The sequence below is a fragment of the Miniopterus schreibersii genome (genome assembly GCF_964146895.1).
Source record: "Miniopterus schreibersii genome assembly, chromosome: 10".
NCBI classification, from domain to species: Eukaryota; Metazoa; Chordata; class Mammalia; order Chiroptera; family Miniopteridae; genus Miniopterus; species Miniopterus schreibersii.
Genome location: NC_138110.1, coordinates 58,895,659 through 58,917,315, shown reverse-complemented (window position 1 = coordinate 58,917,315; position 21,657 = coordinate 58,895,659). Strand labels below are relative to the sequence as shown.

Here is a 21,657-nt window from a genome sequence, read left to right as displayed (position 1 = left end):
TCTCTCCACCCCCCTCCTTCCCTCTCTCTAAAAAAAATCAATAAACATATTAGTAGCTAGCAGTCATAGCTACCTATGTTTATTGTCTTTTTAAGAATTGGTGGCAGCAGACCAATCACTGTCCAAGGTACTTATACCTACATCTGATATTTGATCCCCACAAGATGTTTTCACCATCTCCCCTTGTGCTGCTGAGGAAACGGAGTCTCAGAAAGGCTGAGGGATTTGCTCAGAATCACAGAGGAAAACATGTTCTATTTGCTAAGTGAGAGCAACCTCTACAGGTTTCAATCTCCAAAATCCAACCTTCATAATATACAGTCTCACAAGAAACAAAAATACAAGCTTACTGACAAGTAAGACTGACACACACATTCCTACAAAGCTTAGAAGCCAGTGTGAGAGAAAAGTCTGGTCTCTCCTTTCTGTTGGAGGAATCTGGCTAGAGCACACTTTCACCAAGACCTCAAGCCCAAGCCAGCATCCCAAAGAGCACCTGAAGAAAGCGGGCTTTACCTTGATAACTTATACCTACCTCTCTGGGGGCTGCTCTGTCCTGATGTTTTTGCAAGCATACTGATCACCTCCCTAGGCTTTGGGCTGTCCTGCCCAACTCTTTTCCTCTCTCACAAAGAGAACTGTGACATCACTTACCCCTCAAACAGTCCCTCCCCCTCCCAGGACAGCCATCCATCTGAAAAAGCTGGGGACTGTACTAGGTTGGAGATGGCACAGGTTCCACTGGGTGTGCTACTTCTGGTTGATTGGTCATGTCCGTCTATGTTAAGAAGGGTCCTGAAGTATGTCCAGACTCAGAGAGAGAGAGTTATGATTGGTACTGTCTGCCATGAGGCTAATATTGGAAGTAACTGCCAAGTGCAAGATGATCACCAGAGAAATGTTTCAGGATTCTACGCCTGTAATGCAGAATAACTGTCCTTGATTCCACACTAGAACCTTTACCCCTCATCTTCTCGTGCAGGCCCACTAGCATCAGAGCTTCTTGGGCAATGTTTTAAATCCAGTAAGATGGGAAAGCAACCATCTGTTTCATAGTCTGCTTGTCCTTAGAAAAACTGACCAACAAGAAACCCTACATAGCTGCAACCTATACTGTGAGAGAGAGGCTGGGTTTCAGCCAGTTTTGTCACTTAAGTGCTGAATGACCTTGGGCAAGTCACTTTACTTCTAAGTCTCTGCTGCTTCTGTAAAATGGGGACCAGGAGCCCCATTTTCCTTGCATTTAACTGCATTTGAACACTGCTAGGATTCTCAAGGCTATAAAGGGAAGTCCATTATCTGTCTCACTGATTTTGGGATGTACACATGATAGGAAGTACTTATTGTCCCATTTCTGAGAGGAGGAAGCTGAGGTTGAGAGAAATCGACTTGGCCCAAATCCCACAGCAAGTAAGCTGCTAACTGAGGAATTATGCCTGGGTCCTATGATTAAATCTACAGTCCTCCCCATTCCATTACTCCACCTCCACAGGGGGCTGTGGCCAGGCTCCATGCAACCACCCTCCAAAGCCACCCTGGGCTTTGGAACCAAGACTGTCTCTATGGAGAAAGCCTTCCCAGGAGATGTCTTTTAACAACCCTGTGGGAATCTGTCACATAAAGCGTAGATTTGCAGTGTACATAAACTTGAAAAATTTATCACCACTGAAAGAGTTAATTATTCAGAAATATCACCTTCTCCCCCTTTCTAATATACCTCCTTAAAATGGGCTAGTGAATGAGATACCTAGAGTACTCAAGTGTATAAAGACAGAAAGTAGAATAGCGGTTGCCAGGGGCAGGGGAGAGAAAAATGGAGAGTTGTTTAATGAGTACAGGGTTTCAGTTTTGCAAGATGAAAAGAGTTCTGGAGATGGATAGTGGTGATGGTTGTAAAACTATGTAAGTGTACTTAATGCCACTGAACTATACACTGAAAAAGAGTTAAAATGGTAAAATTCTGTTATGTGCCCTGTACCACAATTTAAAAAAATGGGCGGAGGAGTCCACTGAAGAGTTGCCTACAAATGAGCATCAGCTTCCATGCTGCTTTGATTTTTTTCACCCCAAACCCAAGGGTCACAAAATAAAATACTTAAAACTACTTTAGGCGTTAATTTTTAAAAATTTGATTCGCGTTAACTATATTTGTGTACAGAAATAAAAGAAAAAGAAAGAATTCAAACAGAAAATAAAAAAGATTGGGGTTCTGCAAGGGCACTGATGAATGTGTTAGTATCACAGAACACAGAAAAGACACTAGATGGGAGATTGTGTGGAGATAAAAAAAAAAAAAAAAAAAGCTAAAACTTAAGAAAAGAATTAATTATAATATATTGTATAATATTATAGAAAATAGAAAAAAGTCATTTTAATCCCATTGCCCTAATGCAACTACTATTATATCATTTTATACCAATACTTTTAAACTGTAAACATTTTGTAATGGCAGCCTTGCTAAAAAGAAATAGAAACTTCTCCTTTGGCTTCCTTAAACAGAGGCAGTGTTGCAGAATAGAAAAAAACAGTGAACTAGGACTTCGACTCCATTAAGCTGTCTGACTTTGGACAAGTCACTTCACCTCTGTTACATTATCTCTAAGAACAGCAACAATAAAACTGCAACCTACCTCCCTCAGCACCAGAAGCAACAGGGCTTTGTGAACCATGAGGTAATATGTGAAAGGAAGTTAACAATAAATTGGGAGTGCTGAAGAAGCCTTTTCTTGATGACTTATGATCAGTATGAAAACCAGTAAGAAGTATTTGGAAGTTCTGGTGTTAATTTTAAAACAAAATCACCCGTAGTACTTCCATTATCACACTTCTTAATTCAGTGACACCTCTGGCTCCTACAGGGTGAGCAAAGCTGTTTGCCTCAGACCTAACTAGGTCCTGCCTGACCTTGCAGACTGCTCCAGAAGTATCAGTACCTCTCCTCATTCCTTCAATATACCACTTTCCCCCACAGGATCCAGAATCCTGTTACCAGGCTGCCCCTCGAATGCCTCCTTCTCGCCCTCTGCCTCACCTTCCCTGAGATGCCTTCCCTATCCTTTCTGAATAGGCCCCTCTCAGCAACTATTTGTTTTCTTCAGGACTCTTATCTCAATTTGACAGTATCTTGTTACCTGTTTGGATGGGGACTCAAAGCTGGATGGAAGCTCCATGAGGAAAGAAACCAAGTCTATCTTGTTCCCTACTCTCTCCCTGGCTCAGCACTTGGCACTCTGAGCACATGAATGGCTGATTGTTTGGAAGAAGTGGAGGTGGGGTGGGAAGGAGGGAGGAGCCGACTGGGATGAACCCAATCTTCTTCCCCGGACTGTTCCCACACACTGCTTCCCCTGCCCCTTTGAGGAACATGCTGGGGCAGCAGTAGCAGTGGCCCTGCCTTTATAGGTGCTGTCAGACAAGCCCCACTCCTCCTACCCTACCCTGGCCTGCACTGCAGGCAGGCAGATAGGAACCTCCTGTTACCACACCCCTGAGCAGGGCAACAGCCATATCATACTGTGTGGGAAGCTTGAGAAGACAACAAAGTTCCAGGAGAGGCCTAAACTATCAAATCTATTCACAACACACTCAATAATGGGCTCCTATTCAAGGCCCCCAGTAGGAAACTGGCCTATGGAGTGATGATCCTGCAGAGACAAACCCCAGCTCTGAGTGCCTGGCTGACTCTGATGGCCCTGGGTAGGCCTCTATAGCTTGATCTCAGCTCTCCTAGCCTCTGGACAGATAGCTTGTCATCCCTCCCCCACCCTGGGCATCTTCCTTTCCCCTACCCAAAGTGTCTGCCCCTCAAAATCTCCATCCACTTGGAGACTACCCAGATTTTGAGGTCCTGAAGGTTACCTCCTCTCTAAAACCTACCTAGATTCATTCCATACTTGCCATCAGAGCCCCAAACTCAGAAAACAGCCATCAAATGACCAACTCCCCTCCAGATACCCCACCCAGCCCACCTTCAACTTTCCAGGCATGGGACATGAATATTCTTGTTATTTCAAGTCTTTTCTCTCTCTTGGATATCAATAATAGCAGCTGGCACTGTGCTCAATGCTTCACACACATTCTCTCTCTTGTCTTCATGCTGAGACTAATGTCAGGTAACATTATTGTCTACTTTGCAGGTGAAGAAACTGAAGCCCAGAGAGGTTAAGCAACTTGCCCAAGATCTCACAGCTCAAGGTAGCAGCTCAGGATCTGAACCTGAGCAGTATGACTCTAGAGCTATGCTCTTAACTACGGGTCTGCACGACCTTTGGGGCCTGGGCTTCTCCTTGCTGTGCTGGCTCAGCTGTAGACACTTAGGCTTTATAAATAAATGCCAGCTTTCTACATTCCCAGGGAACAACAAAGCCAGATGTGGATCATTAATAGTCATTCAACAACAACTTCCAGATCACCTACTGTGTGCTCAGTGTGTGCCCTCAGAGAGTGGACTTGAGCCTAATTGGCTCTGTGCTTGGGGACCTTGTGATTGTGGAGAGGAGAAAAGAAATATACAAAAATCATACTTGTTGAAGCAGCAACACTGATACCATATCTGCTTTGGCAAGTCTGAGAATTTCCTTAGAAAAAACACAGAGAAACAGGAACTTAAAATCCAGCTTGTTAGATAACAGCTAATCTTTGAAATACACAAGCCAACTAAAACTCTCTCACTAGCTTCCAAGGGACCAAAATCGATTCCACTGAATAGCAGAGCTAGAAGGAACTCCCTTCTGTCAAGAAACAACGGGGAGTGGAGGCCCAGGGTTGGAAGGGTATTGTCTGAGGGCACCTATCAACACAGCAGGAAGCCATGACTCCTGCTCTCCCATCCCCTGTCCCCTCCAAGACTGGGACTGGAACAGGGCAAAAAGGCTTTCAAGCCATCTGGGTCCTTAAGAAGAAACCACCAGGGGTAGAGTAGAGGTAAGTACCTACAGTGACTGAAAGTTTTAAAGTCTTCATGGTGGAGCCAGGGCACCAGATCTTACCTTCAGAGAGAGTGGAACTGTCCTGTGTAAGCTGAATTCAGAAGGCCAGGATTTCTTTCCCAGACCAACACAGGCCCAGCTCCAGCTCAGCTCTGCCCCGGAAGGACCGGAGTTTAAAAGGCAGTAGCTCCCCACCTGAGGCCACACCCCAGTGAAGCTGACTTTACCAGGAACCCGTTGGACTGGCTGTCTCCCAGACAGCAGTGGGCCAGGCCAGAATGCCACTGCCTGGCTGCAGCCTGGCGCCTCTCCCTTGGGGCCCCACCCAGCTCCCATCCCATCCAGGACTCCAGAATGAGGGTGGGAGCCACAGACAGGGAAGAGGCTTGCCCCCTACTAGTGAGGCCAGTTGGGCCTGGGTCTCCCAGCGCCCGCCCCAGCCTGGGCTGGCTCTGAAGCAGCTGCTTCCTGCTTTGCCTTTTTCTTTCACTTTGGTTTTTAACCCCAAAGTGAAACTAAAGACTGGGACGATATGGGAAAGATGCTGAGAGTTAAGGCCCTGGAGGGCTGAACACCTGGCTTCTAATCCCAATAAGGCTGATGATTCACTGGGAAATTTGGGAGCAGGCCCTCAACTCCAGGCCTCAGTTTCCCCAATGATAAAATGAGAGGAAAAAACTAGGCTGGTGATTTTAAATGTCACTTTAAACTTGAAAAATGATAGAACCTCCCCTTCCTCATTCCTGCCACCACTGAGGACTGAAAAGGAGCTGTAGAAATGACCCGTGGGGGACCCCAAAGGTCTTCCTGGTGGTTTGGAGGCGGCAAAACTCTTGCTGCAGTGTGGAGACCCTCCTGGTCTCCCTGACTCACTTGTTATCTGAACATCTTCTATCGTAAACAGATCAGGAGTCCCAGCAACCTGAGGCAGAGCCCCAAGGCACCAGCCTGACTCTCCTGGCACAGCAACAGGAGACCCACAAACAGCTGCCTGAAAATTCCAGCCTGAGGGCTGACCAAGCTATCTGCTAAGACTGACAGCAGCCCACCCAAGACTGTCCAAACTTGAGGCTCTCCTAACCCCAGGGTGTCTGGAACAATGTTTAGTTAAGACCACTGTAATCTGTTTATGGTGTTTTCCCACTGGCTGGTTTACCAAGTCTTCCTAGCCTGGTGACATGAGAAAAGCAGGGATAAACGTCCCCAACTTTCAGATGAGGAAGACTGAGGCTCAGAGAAGGGTAGAGATACCATGGCCAAGCCAGCCCTGGGATTCAAAAGCTCAGTAAATATTTGCTGTATGAAAGAGCTCACCAGCCCAGCCGTTGCCAAGCAGGTGCAGCACAAACTAGAGAGCTTCAGGAAGGAGGATTCAGCATGAGAGGGGATACCTCTCCCTGAGGCCAAATCACAAACAGGTCCCAAGGTACCTAGAACAGAGTCCCCTTCCCCCAATCCTGGCTCCACTCCTGCCACCCCTTCAGTCCATTTCTTCCCTTCATTCCTCACTTCTTCCCATCTGCACCTTACTCTGAAGACACTTCAGTGGCTGAGGACTGCTGAGTGACACCAGCCAACTCCCTTTCTCTCTCTGGGCTAGGTGAGAATAGTGATTTTTAAAAACACATACATATTTTTATTGACTTCAGAAAGAGAAGAAGGGAGAGGGAGAGAGAGAAACATCGATGAGAGTCACTGATCAGCCTTCCTCCTGCACACCCCCTACTGGGGATTGAGCCCACAACCCAGGCACGTGCCCTGACTGGGAATTGAACCGCAATCTCCTGGATCTCAGGTTGATGCTCAACCATTAAGCTACACTGGCCAGGTGAGAATAGTGATTCATAACAGAGGAAATGCATTTGAATCCAGCAGTGGAGGCAAGGGACTTTTAAATATATACATTTTCAGAATGCAAAAGAAGGCAATCTGAAAATCTCTAACAAAATTTGAGGTGCACAGACTCCTACAAACAGCAATTCCACTTTCAGGAACAGCTCCCACAACTATGAGTGCACAGGTGGACATGTGGGGAAGGGTGCACGCTGCAGCACTGCTCATAGCAGCAAGACTAGGAACAACCTAAATGAACCTGAGTAAAGGACTGAAAAAACTAGTGGTCCATCCGCTGATGGACTGTCACATGGTCATGGGAAAGGAGGCTATGGACCTGTGTGTGTCCGCAGGGAATTACCTACAGCAGAGACAGACTTGTCTGAAGAAGACAAGATAGAGAAGAGTAGGCAGAGTATACACCACCAATTGTGTAATAAAAAGGGGTGTTACTAACATAGTTGTCTGCATTGGCAGAGTATTTCTGGAAAGAAACATCAAGACTGTTCATAGCAGTTATCTAGGAGCCTAGGTGGGAGAGACACTAATTTTTCAGTGGGTACTTTTTTCCTACAAAGTCTGAAATGTTTAACTCCATACATGCATTACTTTTTCAATAAAAATATAACTTTTACACACAAAAATAACTCCAGCAAAATGCACCCAGAGAAGCCTCCCTCTAGGTCTTAGGCATCAGACTCTCTAGGGTCAGAGCCCAGGACCCTGGATTTTGAACTCTCCTCAAAGGCTGCTGGCCCAACCACGTAGAACAGGCAGTCAGCCTCTGAGAGTAGATAGGGGCAGCCTGGACACTGTAGGGCGTGGAAGAAAATGTCAGGGAAAATTCAGGAAAAACTTGACCTTAAGGCATAGGAAGGATTTGAAGAGGGCTTTGAATGTGGAACACGTACAGCTGAGAGGAGGAGGTTTCTACTTGAAGGACTAGGGAAAGATAGAGTCAGGCTGGTAAAATGGATGAAGGGGAAGGAATGTCCCTCAGTGTGTGATACTAGCAAGTCCCTTCCACTCCTATGCTTGGTTCCCACTCTTGGGAAGTGAGGGGGCTGGACCAAAGTCCTCTGTAGACCTGATATCCTAGGATCTGCCTTTATTTCAACTCATTTAATATTAAAGTAGGCAGGGAGGGTCCCCAGCTCAGCACATTGTCACAGGGCTCCACACCTGTGCACACTGTAATCAAATATTTGGAGGCTGCAGAAAATTCAGGCCAGGATCTTAGGTACAGAAACCCTTGGGCAACTTCCCCTGGGGGAGAAAGAGCAGATGGTGTTTTGCTGAGATGTCCTTCCTCACCTTCTTATTAATAATTAAGTCATTACTGGAGACCTCTTTTGTCACTTTTGAAGTTCAGTTTGCAGAGACCTGCTGCTTTGGCTTGCTTTACCATGATGCTCTAGGCTGAGGGCTCACAGGTTACAACAGTCTAGATCTAAGCCATGGGCCCAAAGTACAGGGGTCTGCAGTGGGAGAAGCCGAGGGTGGAGAGCTCAGGAGCACTGGGGTGGATCCTGGCTAGACCTTGGTGATACTATGTACTCTGGGAGGTCAGAAATTAAGTCTCTAAGACAGCTCTGCTTGCCACTGTATCCCCAGGGCCAGGTAACTGCCTAGTACACAGCAGGCACTTAAATATTTGTTGAATAAATGAGCAGTTCAGCCAGCGAATCCCAGAGTGACCTTGGTCAAGTCACTCTGGAAAATGAGGATGATAAGAATAGTAATGATTTCCCAGGGTTGTATAAGGATCTACTGAGATAAGGTGGATAAAAGTGCTCTGCAAATAAGCTAAACAAATATTAAGGATCCCCAGTCAATGTTCTGAAAACAAAATAAAAAGAATGAATATACGGAAGAATGATCGAGTTTATAAGAAAGCATTTGGCAAATAGTAAAGCATTAATCAAATTAAAGGGATGGCACAGGTTGCTCTCGTCCACTGTTAACAATGTCTGAATGATATTTCTCATGCTGTCTGTTCCAAAAGAATACAAAATCCCTCTTCAAAACCTTTGTCCAGATTTTGGTATGAAAAACATTGGTGCAGTTACAATCGTACCTGCACATAGCTGGGCTCAGAGAGTATTTGCCAAAGTAGACTGGCATATGAATCTGGGGGTGCTTTCTGGAGGCAAGGGAGGAGTGGGGTGAGGTGAGCATGGAGGCTATGCCTACTATATGGTTGCTTTGCCTCACTGCCTGAGATCAAGGCCCAGCTCGGGGCACACAGAAAATGACTGGCCAAGTCTTCAGTGTTCTAGCTGCACAATGGACCAGCCACTGCTGTCTCCCATGGTAGCCACCCAGTAAGTACCAGTCCCCTTCCCTTTCCCTCTGCCCAATGGGTATCCCTGGCTGCAGCCTAGGAAATGGGAACTGGACTCTATCACCTGACTCTCCTGTCCTGAGGGGCATCTTGGGCCTAGTCCTTTCCTGCCTTTGTCGGTGACTGATTCCTCTGGCTGGGCCAGGAAACACTCTCTCTGGTTGGGGATAGCTAAGAATCCCAATGAGTCCTGTCATGGACTTGCCCACTGTTGGACCAGACATATATGAGGCCCAACTATGGAGGTTGCTCACAACTGGTGAGTAAAATTGCTGATGTGAAGGCCCTTCACTTCCCTGACTCTCCCACCTTGAAGAAATTCTAAGCTGGCACCCAGCCCCAACCTTCCGGATCTCCAGAAAGCAGGGTTTGTGGGTTTTAGGGGAATATTTGTGTGCTCCCAAGTCAAGGGGTAAGAAGGCTTAGATTCCTGGGACCCTAAGAGTAGGAGTTTCCTTTCCAAGAAGCAGAGCTGAACTGTGGGAAGAGCCAGGGTTTGCAGTCAACCTTGGCTCTGAGCCACATTTTCCTTATCTGTAAAACGGAGGTAGTTTAAGTCCACCTGCCTCAGGCTTGTTGTAAGGATTTCATGAGAACATCCGTGGAGGCCCTGGCACAGAGCCTGGCATAGAGCAGGTGTACAAGCAATGTGCTTAGACTGTTATTTCCTGTCCCAAAGTGGCAACATCCAATATCTTTTCTCTGGCTCATCAGGCCCCCAGTCGAGCTCTCCTCAGAAAGCACAACATCCTCTGCTATCCCAACTGGCGCTTCCCACTCCCAAGGGCTCCACCCGGGGCTCCACCCGAACCTCGCCCTCTTCTGTCATCTGGATGCCTGCAAAGCTTCACTACAATTTCAGCCTGATTCATCTTGAAAAAAATCGTCCAATTATACTACCCCTGCTCTAAAACATTCCATGGCTCCCCAAAGCCTCTGCTTTTCAGCTGATGCTCAACATTGCCTACAACCTCCTGGTCCCTCCCAGATTTTTTATCCAGGGCCCTGATGCATCAGCAAAACTAGTATAGTCACTGTTTCCCTAAATACATGTTTACCTTCCAGCCCCTGTACCTCTTTGTACAAACTATTCCCTGGAATGTCAGCCCAACCCTCTGTCTCTTTGAATCTAGCCCCTTTCAAGAGGATTCTTGTTTCCTCTGGCTCATACTTCTTTCTTCTCAGACAATGCTTTTCCTCAGCAGACGCTTAATTATAGACTGTCACACAGTCTCTCATAATTGTAGCCTTGTCTCTCTTGTCAGACCATAAGTTCCCAGGGGCAGAGGGCCTGTCTGTTCTTTCCCAACCCCAGAGAGCCTGGCCCAGGGCTGGGAAGGCAGGCCCCTAATTAGAAAAGGTTTTCCAAACCCAATTCAGCTCCAGACTGAGCTGAGTGTAGCTCTGACAATTTGGGATCACTTCTCTCTCTTTTTAAAAAAAATGTTTTTATTGATTTTAGAGACATGAGAGGGGGAGACAGAAATATCAATAAGAGAAACATCAATTGACTACCTCCTGCATACCTCCTACTGGGGATGGAGCCCACAACCTGGACATGTGCCTTGACAAGGAATCCAACAGGTGACCCTCTCAGTACATAGGACAATGCTCAACCAACTGAGCCACACCAGCCAGGGCTGGGATCACTTCTCTTGCTCTTGTCCTGTGAGGAAACTGTTCACTAGCCAAACCAGACCTCAGTGCTCATTTTCCATGGGGCCAGTGATTTACAAAAATGAGGGAGACCTGGGTGGGGAGGGAGGGCTATGGCTCTTGACTGGCTTTGGCATCGGCTTGCTCTGGGATCCTAGGCACGTCCTTATCTGCCACCTCTTTCCTTCCTTATTGTGAGCAAGAAACAATAATCTTTCAGCTCCAGAATATGGATTTTGTCTCTAAAGTAGCCTTGGTTCCCAGGAACAGGTAGGTGAAGAAGCAGCTAATTCTAACACAGGTAGAAGGAAAAGAGGCAGCCTAGGGAAACCTAGAACCTGAGAGGAACTCACACTGCATACCTCATCAACCTCATTAAATTCCTGCTGACAAATGGATTGCATTCCTGCCCAGGTGTTCAATTCCATAGACTTCACCCTGGCCAGGTCTGACAGTATCTGCTGCCAGGGTTAAGCAGGGGAAGGGTAACTTGCTTCTGGAACAACAAATCGGGCCCAAAACAATGATGATGAGGAGGGGCTAGTTTCCTCATCTGTAAAATGGGGATAACATTGGTACACGGGTATCATAGGATTGCTGCAATAATGCAGTAAGATAATGCCATAAAATGCTTAGCACAGTCCCTGACACCCAGTGAACAGCAGTGTAGCAGACAGGTTCCCATTTCTTGAGGAGCTTTTCCTACATGTGTTCTCATCTTCTCAGCAACCAGTGAGGTAGGTATTTCTATGCCAATTTGACAGGGAAGAAAACAGAAGCACAGAAAGTGATCAATCCAAGGTCACACAGCAGGGACAAGACAAGCTGTGATACAAACACAGGAAACTCTCAGTTCAGCTTTTCCCAAATTGTAGCCCACAGGATCTCAGCATCAGATTCTTCCAGAAGGCTGGTTTAAAAGCCTGATCCCTGCCCCTAGGCCTGCCAAATGAGAATCTTTGGGGATGGAGCTCAGGAACCTGAACTTTATAAAGATGAGAAATCTAAATTTTATATATGAGGAAACTGAGGCACAGAGAGGTAAAGTGACCTGCCAAGGTCATACTTTCAGAAAGTATGGACCCAGGACTAAATTCACAGTCTGACTCCAGAGGCAGCAGAGACTTCCTAGAGGAGGTGGCATTTGACAATGCGGGTCTCAAAGAGGAGAGCACCATAGAGGGAGCGTACAGCACAAATAAATGCTTGGAGCAGGAAAGGCCAAGATAATAACTGCTCAATGTGGCTTGTGCTTCCAGATCCCTGGGGAGTAAAGAAAAATATATGGAGCTACCACTATATCCTTCCTGTAGGAGCCCAGGGAGACACTCCTGAGGCCATCTGAGCTCTGGGAAGAAAGCACCAGCAGGTCTCACTTAGTGGCCCTCTGGGTGTGTCTGGTTGCTGCTCAGGATAGAAACTCAGGGAAGGTGGTGACTCAGTCGCCACCCAGCCTCCAGTTAGTCTTGTTTAAATCTGAGATGAGCTCAGAGGCTGGGGAAATGTCAAGGAAACATTTCTTGCAGAACAGACGCCTAGAGAGACCTAGAGAGAAGGTGGCCTGAGGGATAGGCTATTAGGCAGAAGCAATCAATTTGGAGCAAAGCCATGGGCTGTGGGGGAAGAAAAGTCAAGAGTCTTTGGCTAGCCTACCCCAACAAAGCCAAGCTGTGGGACCCTGAGCAGGTCCCTCTTTCTCTCTGGGCTCCCTATTCTTCATTCACCTGTGAAATGGAGAACTTCCCTAGCTTCTGACTTCCTCCTAGGACTGTTGTGAGGAACAATGGTCAGAAAAGAGCCTGCCAGATTACACAATGCCTCACACAGCAAGTGAGAGATTAGAGGATTACTCCTATTATTTATTAGGACAGCCAGAAGGTACTTTCCTTTTACCAGAACCCCAACCACAGGGAGTGGGGGGAGAGGCTGGGCATCTGTCTTGTTCCCACAAAAAAAAGTGATCCAGATATTATTGGGAGGTGAAAGTTCACGTTTATTAAGTGTCTACTACATACAGGGTGTTTTTTATATATAATCTCACTTAATTCCCACCATAATCCTACAGAATAATAAATATGATTATTTTGATTCCAGATGAGGAAACTGAAGCTCAAAGAAAGTAACTTGACCAAGATTACATAGGTAGTGAGTGATGAAGACTGATTAAAACCAGGTGTTTGTGGGTCTAAAATCCACACAGGCATACCTCATTTTATTGCACTTCACAGAGGTTGTGTTTTTACAAATTGAAGGCAAGACCCTCCACCAGCAAAAAGATGATAACTCGCTTTATTGCGGTGGTCTGGAACCGAACCCAAAATATCTCTGAGATATGCGTGTTTAAAAGGCAGAACATGCCTGGTATAGAGGCCCAGCTCAAGTACTGCCTTCTCCTGAACTCCTTTCTGATCCCTTTCCCCAAACAGAACCTCTCCCCTACAAAACCCCACAGCACATCATCAGCACATAGCTGACAGCATTCAGTCCATTCTCCCTCTTATTCTGTGATCAAGCACACTTTTAACAGGTAAGATAAGATGCAGGTACAAGTAGGTGACCTTTGAGTTACCTTAGAATCCTCAAATGTCAGAGCTGGAAGCACTAACTCCCTCATTTTTCAGAAAGAAAAATACATAGAGGACTCCTGTTTGAAGTCACACAGCATCAGAGCCACAAATAGAACCTTGGCATTCTGCCTCACAGAATTTCTTTAGGGATTTCATAACTTCAGAACCAGTCTTAGGACAAGAAATATTATTATTCCCATTTTACAGATAAGGAAGCTGAAGCCCAGGGGAAAGTGGCGTCCCTGAGAATGGGTGAGATGTGGGGACCCGAATCCTGAACCCTCACTTCTAGACCAGGAACCAAGTCCCTTCTCCTTCCCACTGCAAGTAGTCTGTGTAATGTGCCAAGAATAGGCCTACAGTAAAGCGTCAATGGGTGTAAGAAATTGTCATATACCAGTGGGGCGGTGACATCAGCCTGACAGTGACCACCTCAGAGGCAATGCCATGGAACAGTACCCAGGAGCCCTGGCTTGACCATCTGTGGGTCCCTGGTCTTTCTGGGCCTCCTTTATAAGATAAGGGGGCTACAATAGCTCATCTCCTCCTCCAAAGTTCTGGGACATCCTAGGCTCTCTGACAGCAGACCCCAGCTGTCTGTGGAGCCTCTTGACTGCAGACTTTGTTTCACCACTCTACAGGGAAGCAGGAAAAGCAGCCAGGGCTTACAACTACACGGTAACTATTCCCAAAAGCCAGTGGCCAAGCAGGGACCACCCTGAAACAACAATGGGATGTAACATGGAAAATCCAACCGTCTTCCAGCACAGACATCCAGCAGGGCACAACTGCCTATCTTTACAAACTGACAGAGCAACCAAGATCAGGGCATAAATAAGGGATGGCCTACTTCCTGCCCGACCATAGGGGCAGGTAAATTCCTGAATAATCAGGTAGTAATGGAGTGGAGGGTAAAGAACTCTGGATGGGGATTCCTGGGCCCTGATCCCTGACCCAGCTATGCCCATAAACTAGCTGTGTACCCCAGGCAAGCTGCTTTCCCTCTGTGGAACTCAGTTTAAATAGAGGGTGACAGTTCACAAAGCATGTCTACAGATGTTTCATTTGGTCATCAAGACAACCTTGTGAGGCTGACACAATTATTCTCTTTAAACAGATGGGGGAACTGAGGCTTAGAGAGGTTGAGGGTCTGACTCAAGATCACACAGTTTGAAGCTGGCAGAACCAGGGCCCCAAAGGTCTTAGACCACCAAACCCAATACTCAAGGGTGGTCAGATGAAGAACTCCTCCTCTCTTTCCTCATCCTCATTGAGAGTCTCAGCCAGGCTAAGGCAGCACAAACCCTTGTTCACCTGCCCAGTCTGGTGGCCTGCAAAGTACTGGCATCAAACCCCATGGCCCAGCTGCCTAGGAGGCCGCATCCCCTGCAAAATTTCATTACTCAAGTTGGTAAGAACGCAGTCCCCACCCCCAGCCGGGTCTAAATAAACGCCCAAGTGATATCACATCCTGCCGGCTCCAAAATAGCCCAGGCCTTCCCACAAGCAATCACAAAGTGCCAGGCCATGCAGGGCCAAGTGGGCAGAAACACCCAGCCCATGACACCCTCCACACACTCAAGCAACTAAAGCAGAAGCCTCAGAGCAGGAAGGCCACCCACTCCCAGCTCCATCAGCTGGCCTGGCCCCTCCCTCCTTGTCCCCTTTGTTGGGAGGCCCGCTGCCTCCTGCCCTAGTGCCAGCCCTCGCCCCAGCGCCAACCCCATGGAGCCTCAGCCGCGGCCAGCCTGCGGACAGACTCCGGCACAACCCAGACACCCCACCACTCACATTGCTTCAAGAGCTCCAGACACAAAGCCATGAGGGCCGGATGGGGGGTCAGAGACCCAGAGACCGGCAAAGACAGAAAAGGGGAGAGGGAGTGACAGAGGAGCAGAGAGAAGGGGAGACAGGGGGCTGAGGCAGAGAAAGCAAGGGGGCCAAGAGCCCTGGGCAATGGAGCAGGTTCAAAAGGGGCCTTCAGCACAAGAGACACTGAGTGGTGAGACCAAGGAGAGAGATGTGGGGGCAGAGAAAGGGAGGGAGAGCAAAGCAGGGGATCCCCACCCAGAGAAATGGGGGGGGGAGCAGAGGCCTGAAAGAGAACAAGGAGAGACAGCGACAGAGGACAAACCAAGGGAAGGCAGGGAGAGGTGCTGAAGTCAGGGAGCTGGGGAGCTTTGTGGGGTCCCAAGGAGAGAGACCCGAAGGGATCTAGATCTCAGCGTATAGGAGGGACACCAAAAGAGGAAAAATCCTGAGGAAATGAGGACTAAGCGGAGGCAAGACCCCAGGGGTCTGGGGTGCAGATGGAAGGGAGGGCCCCCAAAGGATGTGCGGGAAGCCCACAGGGGATTCCTGGGGATGTGGAGGGTGTTCTAAAGGAAAAGACCCCAAAGATGTGGGGGCGCTCTGAGGGCAGTCCTGAAAAATGGGGGCGCTCAGGAAGGGAGGGTCTAAGGGATGAGAGGAGCGCGTAGAGGGGGACCGGAGTATGGGGAGCGAGGGAGGGGCTGTGAGGCAGCGCGAGGGCAGAGACAAAGAGACAGCGAGCCGGGGAGAGACAAAGCGGGCAGAGCGGGGAGATGGGCCGAGGTCTGGCGGCCGGACAGAAGGACGGAAGCGCGAGCGAGCGGGCAGGCGGGCGGACTGACGGACAGACAGGGAGGAGGGCGGGGTAGGACCGGGCGGGGGCGGCGCCAGTCTCCTCGCGGGGCCGCGGCTGCTCCGGGCGGCTCCGGGCGGGCCCCGGGCGTCCGGGCTGAGGAGGCGGCGGCGACGACGTGGACCAGACAGACGGACGGAGTGACGGACCGGCTCGCGACGGCGGCGGCCAGCAGCGGGCACTCACCCTCCTCCCTCACGCGGCCCGGCCCGAGGCTCCGGTTTTGTACGACTGAGGGGCGGGGCCTCCGGGTTAAAGCCCCGCGTCGGCCCCGCCTCTCCCCGCCCTCCGCGTCAGCCGCGCGCGCGCAGCCGGCTGGGCACTCGGCCTGGCGCGCCCGCGGCTAGACTGGTGCGCAAGCGCGGGGCGCTCAATCTTGCCAGAGTCGATCGACCGTGAGGGAGCGCGCCCACGTCGGCACGCGCACGTCTGAGCACGGGGCTCCGCCCCTCAGGCCCCCCCGCCGAACCGGTTCCAGCTGGAACGCGACGCATGCTCAGTGAGTGAGGCGGGCGGGGAGAGCTCGCCCCAGTTGACTCCCTCTCCGCTACTGGGGAAACTGAGGCCCAGGGCAAGCAGCTGGAGGTGGTCTTTTCACCCCTGTAGGGTCAATGAGACTAAAAGTACTTTTGACTCTATGTCCTAAGTGCTCATCGTTGGCCCCGCTGCTCCATCTTCCTTTTGCTGTCCTTATCCCGAGTCCTCCAGATTGGGTTCGAATCCCGGCTCAGCCTCTGGAGGGCTGTGTGACCTTGGGTACCCATTCGACCTCCCTAAGCCTTAGTTTCCTCCTTGACATAATAAAATCTGCGCACCCGCGGTGCCCTGGGGGCAAGCTCATTAGGTGCTGCCTAAATCCATAAACCGCCCTCTTCCAGCCTCATGGCCCTGCCAGTTCCCCGCTTCGCCCCGGCAAGTCCCCCCTCCTCGCAGTCCTGGTGCAGAGTTGTTTCCTTGCAGCCTCCTCTCTCCTGGCCGCAGGCACAGACCCAGCCCTTGCTTCCCAACCTGCCTTGCTGGGTGACCTAGGCAAGCCCCTTCCCTTCCCTGCTCTGCGCACCCCTTTTCCAGATGTAAACTAGAGAAAGAAGGGCATTCCGGCGGGCTCCGGGCTGTCCCGAGGAGTCGGACCCCACGGTGGCGCGGGAGCAGGGTCTGGGGTCCTCCTCGCTCTCCACTTCTCACACGGCTCTGGACGGGGCGCTCCAGAACCACTACAGGAGGCGAAGCAGAGCAGAGAAGGATCAGAAAGAAAAGGGAAAATAAGAGAGCGAAGTGGGGACTCCAGCGGCCTGGGGGTAGAACCAGTTCCCCCGACCTGGCTCTCTGGTAAGAGGCCAGAGGCGGCGCCTTGAGCCGCTTCCGGGCCTCGGGGGAGAGCTGCAGCGCCCCCTGCGGCCCCCGCCGCAGCCGCTGCAGGACCAGCCCGCGAGCTCCGGCGGCTCCCTCTCCCCCAGAGCCACGCAGCACGCGCAGCGGTGGGATTCCACAGCAGAAGGCAGAAGCTGGGGGAAGAGAACACGAGCTCCGAAACTAGTATCCTTGCCCCCGCCGCCCCCACTGTGTGGCTCAGCAGGTTGGGCCTCCACCCAGGAACCAAGAGGTCACCGGCGGCTGGTTCAGTTCCCGGTCCGCAGGCCCCAGTTGCAGGTTCATTCCCCAGTAGGTGACACACAGGACGCAGCCTGTCCATGATGTGTCTCTCCGCCGTTTCTCTCTCTCTATCCCTCTCCCTTCCTCTCTCTCTAAAACAACTAGTATACTTAAGAAAGATGTGGATATACAAGAATTTAACTTAGAAAAGGCTTGGTTGGAGGTGCAATGGTTTGGGATCATGGGTTATGGAAAAGGAAAGGAAAGAAAGAGTCTTGAAACAGGCGTGAGCCCTTATGCTGAGTACTCAGCCTCTAAGAAAGAATTCTGTAAATTACAAGGTTTTGCAGGAGCAGATCAAAGAAAAAAAAGCAGCAAAGGAAGAAGAAAAGAGAATGGCCCAGGACACAGATATCTTCAAGAAAAGGAAGAGGAAAGGGCAGGAAATCCAAACAAAAGAAATCAGCGCCCAGTATTTTGTTGAGTGGATGGAATGGACAGGTTGGAAAATTCACAAATGGGATATTGATTCTGACCCAAGTTGATATCAAGAAAATAAATTCTTCCCGGGTGGATAAATGAATTGCTTTATGAAATAAAGAGAGGAATGGGAAAGTGCCATTGTACTGAAATTGGACCCCTGTAAGCCTTCCAGACTATTCTTATTTATTTCATATTTCATAGACTGCTTTTTTGTTTTAGAAAAAAAAATCAAATAAGATAAAATTTTTGGTTGCTGAAGGATCTGTTTGACGGTGATGACCATGTTGGGTCAACCGTAGCATGAATATAAAGTAAACCTACTGAAAAGAATGTTTCATATTCTCCAGCATGGTTCACTCGAGTTTCACTTTCACTGGTGTTTTGCTTGTAATAAGATTTTTCATAAATTTATTGATTTATAAGTGCTAATAATTAAATTGCCATTTAATTTTCTGAAAATGATGTAATATTACTATATCATGAAATAACTAAGAATGTGATAATTTGTCAGTTATTTTGTGGGAAAAGCAGTTTCAATTTTCAGCTTCAAGTGTATAAAATCTACTTCATAAGGAATTATGTAAATAAAATACAGCTTTTATGGTAAAAAATAAATTAAAAAAAGGGAGAAAAGAGCCCGGCCGGGCGTGGCTCAGCGGTTGAGCGTCGACCTAGGATCCAGGCGATCGGGGTTCGATTCCCGGTCAGGGCACATGCCCGGGTTGCGGGCTCGATCAATGACTATCTCATCATTGATGTTTCTATCTCTCTCTCTCCCTCTCCTTTCCTCTCTCGGAAATCAATAAAGATATATTTTTAAAAAAAAGAAAAAAGAATTATACTGAAGATGATACAGTGTTTTGGACACCACTGTCCCAATTTTTGCTTAAAGGCATATTAATAACAAAAGCAACAGAGGGCTATTGGGCCAGGCACAGCCTTAAGACTTTGAAAACATTAGCTTACTTCATCCTATGCTGCACGTGTACTCTTCACTTAGTGTTTATCTTTAAATTGATTTACTTGGAAAAATTCAGGAAGCCCCTACACACTGACCTGACTGTATCTTGCTCTGCCCCAGCCATACCCACTCCTGCTTCTCTTCCAACACACCAGGCACCCTCCTACCTCAGCGCCTTTGTACCACTCCTCCCCCTGCCTGGCAAACTGCTTCCCTCACTTCCTTCAAGTCTTTGCTCAAACATATTTCTCAATGAGTTCTACCCTGGCTACCCCATTTATGCTGCAATATTTCTCCTCTCACCCTGCCAGCACTCCCAGGTCCCCTTGCCCTGTGCCACTTTCCAGTAAACCATATCCTTATTTGTGCTATTTATGCCTATTGTCTTACCCCCCCCCCCCACACACACACCCACACACACACACCTCACGTACTCTCCACGAAGGCAGGAGTTTCTGTTTTGTTTATTGATGTGTCCGGTGCCTGGAGCACGGCTTGGCCTATTGCAGGTGATCAATTAATACCTATTCAATGAAAGGGCTGTTCTGATTGCAAGGGTCATGTCCTTAACTACAACACCACGGGGTACTTTAGTCTCTCCTCCTTTGAGGTGATTTTTCTACCCCTGAAAGTGTAAGGAATGCCTCTGTCTTGTTCAAGAATCTCAATCCTGGGGTTCCTGGCCTGCCCACCAGTCCTCAAATTCAATCACTACTTCTGCCAGAAGGCTCAATGGGTCTGCCTAAAAATGGGAGTTAGAAGAGTAATGATCCATGCACTGAGCATACAGTAGTCACTCAACCAGGACCATCATGTCCAAGGACTGGTGGAGCCAGGAAGGAAGATGCCTTCTGCCTAGTGCCCTCTGTGGAGAGTGCCTATTTCAGCAGTAGGGGATTGTAACTCCTCACTGTGTACTCTAGGAAGGCCTCCAGGATCTTTCCATTACTCTCAGACCCTTGTGGCCCTGCCCAGGCCTCACTGTCCTTGCCTGGACCACTGTACCAGCCTCTAATCCATTCTTCCCATGTTGCCAGATAATTCTCCCTGAAACTCTGTGACCATACTGTACCTTTTTACCAGGACCTTGGGTGGCTCCCCAACACACGGGATAATGGCAAACTCTAGTCAGGCAGACTCAAGTGGAAAACAGCTGCTTGATCTACTAACTGGGTGACCTTGTCTTGACACTTAGCTTTTCTAGGCTGCAGTTTCTTTGTAAAATATCAGTAAATGTGTATGTGCATGTGTGTGTGAGAGGTTAACTCAGTGCAATCAGGAATATAAGATATGAGCAACTATCCTGGTCACGGCAAACATCACTAATTGATGGTGGCACACTTCTCTGCTTAACTAAATCTCAGTCCTGATATCCAGGGATCAGAGATGACACGAGTTGAAGTCTATTTGCATTTCTGGACATGATGGTCTTTGAGGTTCCTCTTAACCCTGACACTCTGGCAGGTGGAGTGTCCAGTTGGACAGGAGCCTGTGGTATAATGAACAGAGGCTGTGGAGGGTGGATCTGGCGGAGGACTGGAAGACAAGGCTGACTGGAGGGTTAACTGCTTCCTGGAATTTTGCTAGCCTCCCTTCCTGTCTATGGAGGGGGAGTGAATCAGAGAAGAAACTGGGAGAGTTCCAGAGGAGGGGAGAGGGACAAAGAAGGGGGGAAAGAACATTCTGTGACTGGGACAGGAGGTATTCAAGGATCCCCAAGCCCAGGCTCCACAGCATAGAAGGAGAATCTGAGGCAAAGGGAGGGGCTGGGCCCGCCCAGAGTGACACAGCAGAGCTAAAACTAGAACTCACAGCCCCTGAGCAAGGGTGTTTCCCAGCTCAGCCTAGAGCCTCAAGCGCTGCCAGTAAGTGACCCCTAGTGTGTATACCTGTGTGTGTGTACACAAGTGTACACATGTGCAGGGGCAGAGAATGCAGTTGGCAGGGGCAGGGGGCACCACCCAGCAGCCTACCACCACCACGTTTGGGGTGATGTCACAGCCTCCCTTGTGATTCAGCGGGAGTGGGAGACACACAAAGGGAGGCTGGGGAAAGAGGAGGACCAGAAACTGCTTAACTAAATCTCAGAGGGAAGAAAGGGAGAGAGGGTGCAGGGAGAAACGGATCTGAGACGGTGGGGAGGGAGGTGGGGAGAGGGACGGGAGGGAGCCAGAAAAAAGGGCTGCAGAAAGGGAGGGAGGAGAGGAGAAGGAGCCATGAGGGGAGGTGGGCTGGTGAGAAGGGGAGGAGTGGGAGGGAGGGTTTTCTTTGTTCTTCTTTCTCAGAGGCGAGAGGGGGGGGGGGAGAGGAGGCAGGATAAGGCAGAGGGGTGATGGCACCCCTGTGGCTTCTCCCAGGTAGGTTCTTTGCCTGGGGAGGGGCATGTATATGCAGCCAAGCTGCTGCTTCCCCAGCTATCCCAGCTGGAGCTGACCCAGCCTGCCAGTCACCTGCCAGAGCTATTTTTGGAATGTGGAATCTAGGTCAGAAAGGGGGAGGGAAAGAGGGGGTGGCAGTGGCATTGGCAGCTGGGAAGCTGGCCTGCTCTGAGTGGGTGGGTGGGTGAGTGGGCACTCCATGCTCTGCCCATGGCCTCTCCCAAGGGGTCCACCTCTCCCCGGCTCTCA

At 49.2% G+C, this 21,657-nt stretch overlaps 1 protein-coding gene across 7 annotated transcripts in view; it reads right to left on the bottom strand.

The window, feature by feature from the left end:
- DLGAP4 (DLG associated protein 4) overlaps positions 1-21,657 on the bottom strand; it is a 97,052-nt gene that overhangs the window by 36,554 nt on the left and 38,841 nt on the right. Inside the window, exon 1 of one of the 7 annotated variants that reach the window (XM_081149003.1) lies at positions 16,180-16,390. The exons of 2 other annotated variants lie outside the window; for them this stretch is intronic. Coding sequence is in view for 2 of the 5 variants with exons in the window: in XM_081149002.1 (XP_081005128.1) it covers positions 15,120-15,150 (31 nt within the window). In the remaining 3 variants the exon portion in view is untranslated. Of the gene's footprint in view, positions 1-4,988; positions 5,119-15,119; positions 16,391-21,657 lie in introns of those variants that run through there. 4 more of the 7 variants (XM_081149004.1, XM_081149002.1, XM_081149001.1 and 1 more) reach the window with 4 other exon arrangements.